This window comes from Arachis ipaensis, chromosome B7 (assembly GCF_059453495.1).
Source record: "Arachis ipaensis isolate K30076 ecotype BB chromosome B7, ASM5945349v1, whole genome shotgun sequence".
Classification (NCBI taxonomy): Eukaryota; Viridiplantae; Streptophyta; class Magnoliopsida; order Fabales; family Fabaceae; genus Arachis; species Arachis ipaensis.
Genome location: NC_142442.1, coordinates 30,601,202 through 30,603,845, shown reverse-complemented (window position 1 = coordinate 30,603,845; position 2,644 = coordinate 30,601,202). Strand labels below are relative to the sequence as shown.

At 39.7% G+C, this 2,644-nt stretch overlaps 1 protein-coding gene across 1 annotated transcript; it reads right to left on the bottom strand.

The window, feature by feature from the left end:
* Positions 1–1,971: 1,971 nt before the first annotated feature.
* LOC107606947 (uncharacterized) lies at positions 1,972–2,334 on the bottom strand. Its single transcript, XM_016308945.1, has one exon. The coding sequence runs from the start codon at positions 2,332–2,334 to the stop codon at positions 1,972–1,974; it is 363 nt and encodes a 120-aa protein (XP_016164431.1).
* Between the last annotated feature and the right edge of the window lie 310 nt (positions 2,335–2,644).

Below are 2,644 nucleotides of genomic sequence, written 5' to 3'. Positions count from 1 at the left end.
AAACCCAACAATAATGCTAGATCACCCTTAAACAAACAAAATCATAAAATCTACTAAAAAACTGAACCCAAAACCATAGAAATGTTAGAGCAGGAAACTGGAGCTCGAGTATTGAGTTCTTATTAGAAAAACTTAGTTATAAACTAAGAGCTCGACGCAAACGGCTCGTCAATCGGAACTCCAGATCAAAAGTTATAGAGCTTTGAAGGAGGAGATGAATAGTGTCAACCGTCCTCTCCTCTGTTCACCATCAGCACCCCCCACTCTCTCCTTGGGCCCGGTTTGGGCCTGGTCCAACCCGTTAGTATTTTTGGTCCGTTTGGCCCACTTTGGACCAAAACCTTTAAGATTAGCGACCGGTTTTACATTCTAAATTATTTTTTTTCTTTCAAAACAATAACATAAATTTCCAAAATCTTATTTTTCAAAAATACGTGGTACCAGACAGACTAGAGCCGGTACTGCCGGCTTAAGCACCGGTACGCATGTTTACAAAAATCTTTTGCAAAAGATACATTTTTCAACTCAGAAAAATTCATTGAAATTAAATTTCACCTTTATATTTTAAAAAGAATAATTTTATATTTTCAAACCCATTTCGGACAATTAAATTATTATTTTATTAAAACGGTTTTACGTAAAAACTCCGGTTCTTACATCCTCCCCTCCTAATTAGGAATTTTGTCCCCAAAATTCGAATTGTAACACCCTAATTATCCTAAGCCTTCCCTCGCGTCATAAAGCAAAGGTTAATCAAAGGTTACGACAATTCTAAAACTATATATATATATAGAAAGAAATAATAATTCTAGAAGCCCGATGAAGAATTAAGCTCAAAAACAGAGTTTGAAAAGCGCAAAACGTTCACACGAAGCTATAAACTTAAGGCACAAGATATACATACAGATATCAAGACATATTTAGATATATAAGAGCAAAATATTTTAACCCGGTTGGCCCACCTTGGGCCAAAACCTTTAGAATTAGTGCCCAGTTTTCAATTCTAAAAGTTTTCCTAAGTTTTTCCTATTGTTTTTATTATTTTCATACAGTACCAGACAGACTTAAGCCGGTATTGCTGGCTAAAAGTACCGGTACGCGTTTTTACGCAATTTTTCACAGAAAATTTCATTTTTTTCACTCAGAAAAATTTACTAAATTCAAATATCACTGCTAAAATTCTAAATTACGACTTCTAATTTCTCGAACCTATTCTGAGCAATTAAATCATTATTTTGTATTATCTAAATGGTCAATTAAAATTACGGTTCTTACATTCTCCCCTCCTAATAAGGAATTTTGTGCCCCCGTCACTCTAATTATTTGTCCTTAAGAACCCAAATTACTCAGCCACATCCATCAAAAATTTCCTTCTCCATTGGTTCTTCTAACAAATCTCTAAGTTCTGTTATCTTGAACGGCGATATTACATATAATAGAACGAAGTCGAACCTTGATCCTAACAACATTCCATACCAATCCTATATGTTTACCTCACATCAGAGTATCTGATCCCATTGCATCACCCGCATCTAAGGCAAACACGCGGCCTGACTGTCAATTCTTACCCTCATCTCAGTTCCTCCCATGGCGGCAATACTTGGATATATGTCCAAGCTTTCCACAAGTAAAACACAGACGACTCCCCCTCATTCGGTGAAACTGAACATCGTTGTCCCTTTCGAAGTTCCCATCTCTTTTAAAGCTTTGCCCCCTTGGTGCAAGGTAATCGCCACGAGCTCGGTTGTCAATATAACCACGATTTCCTCTCGCCTCAGTTACCTTCTTAGCACAGTCCTCCATAACTCGCGCTTTGTTCACTAGTTCCGAGAACATCCTTATCTCCAAGGGAGCTACAGCAGTCATGTTGTCGTCCTTGAGATCTCCTTGGTACTTGAGACCTCCTTGGTACTTGATACATTTCTAACTCTCATAGGACTCAGGGGCTCCCTGACATACCCTTGAGAACCTTCAGAGTTCTTCAAATTTGCTTGTGTACTCTGTTATTGACAATGAGCCTTGCTTCAGCTGCATAAGCTCCAACTCTCTAGCTTCTCTTACGAATTCCAAAAAATACTTCTTGTAGAACGCTATCTGAAATACATCCCAAGGAATCTCAATATTCAGAAGTCGCAGCAACTGGCACTCTCCTTGCCACCAATGTTGTGCCTCACCTAACAGTTCATAGGCTGCAAACTCCACGTATTGGTTAGTTGGGACATGTGTGAGCCTGTAGTGCGCGCTCCATCGCTTGAAACCAGTTGTCCCTTCAGTTGAGTTGGTTAAACCTCTGAAAGTCAGTGGATGAACCTTCAGAAACAAAGCCAAAGTCATCGGAGTACCTCCCAAGTCATTACCGTCTCCGTCTCTATTTCCATTTTCATTCCCATTTCCGTTTCTATTTCTAGCTGGTTGACCTAATCTCTACACAACTTGCAAAGTCGCAACAAAATTTGCCTCCATAGTATTAGCTAGGTGGGCCATCACCACCAAAAACTCTCCATGGTTGTCGGCCGGTCGGTCATTATCAGTTTCTCCTCGTGTACGAGTACGACCTCGTCCGCGAGTAGCCATTAGGGATCCTGTCTACACCAAACAGTTGATATCAAGTAGGGCTGGCAATAGGCAGAGTAGGGTAGGTTTG

Coding starts and splice junctions, on each gene's coding strand:
- LOC107606947 (XM_016308945.1), bottom strand. CDS start 2,334: ATGACTTTGGCTTTGTTTCTGAAGGTTCATCCACTGACTTTCAGAGGT.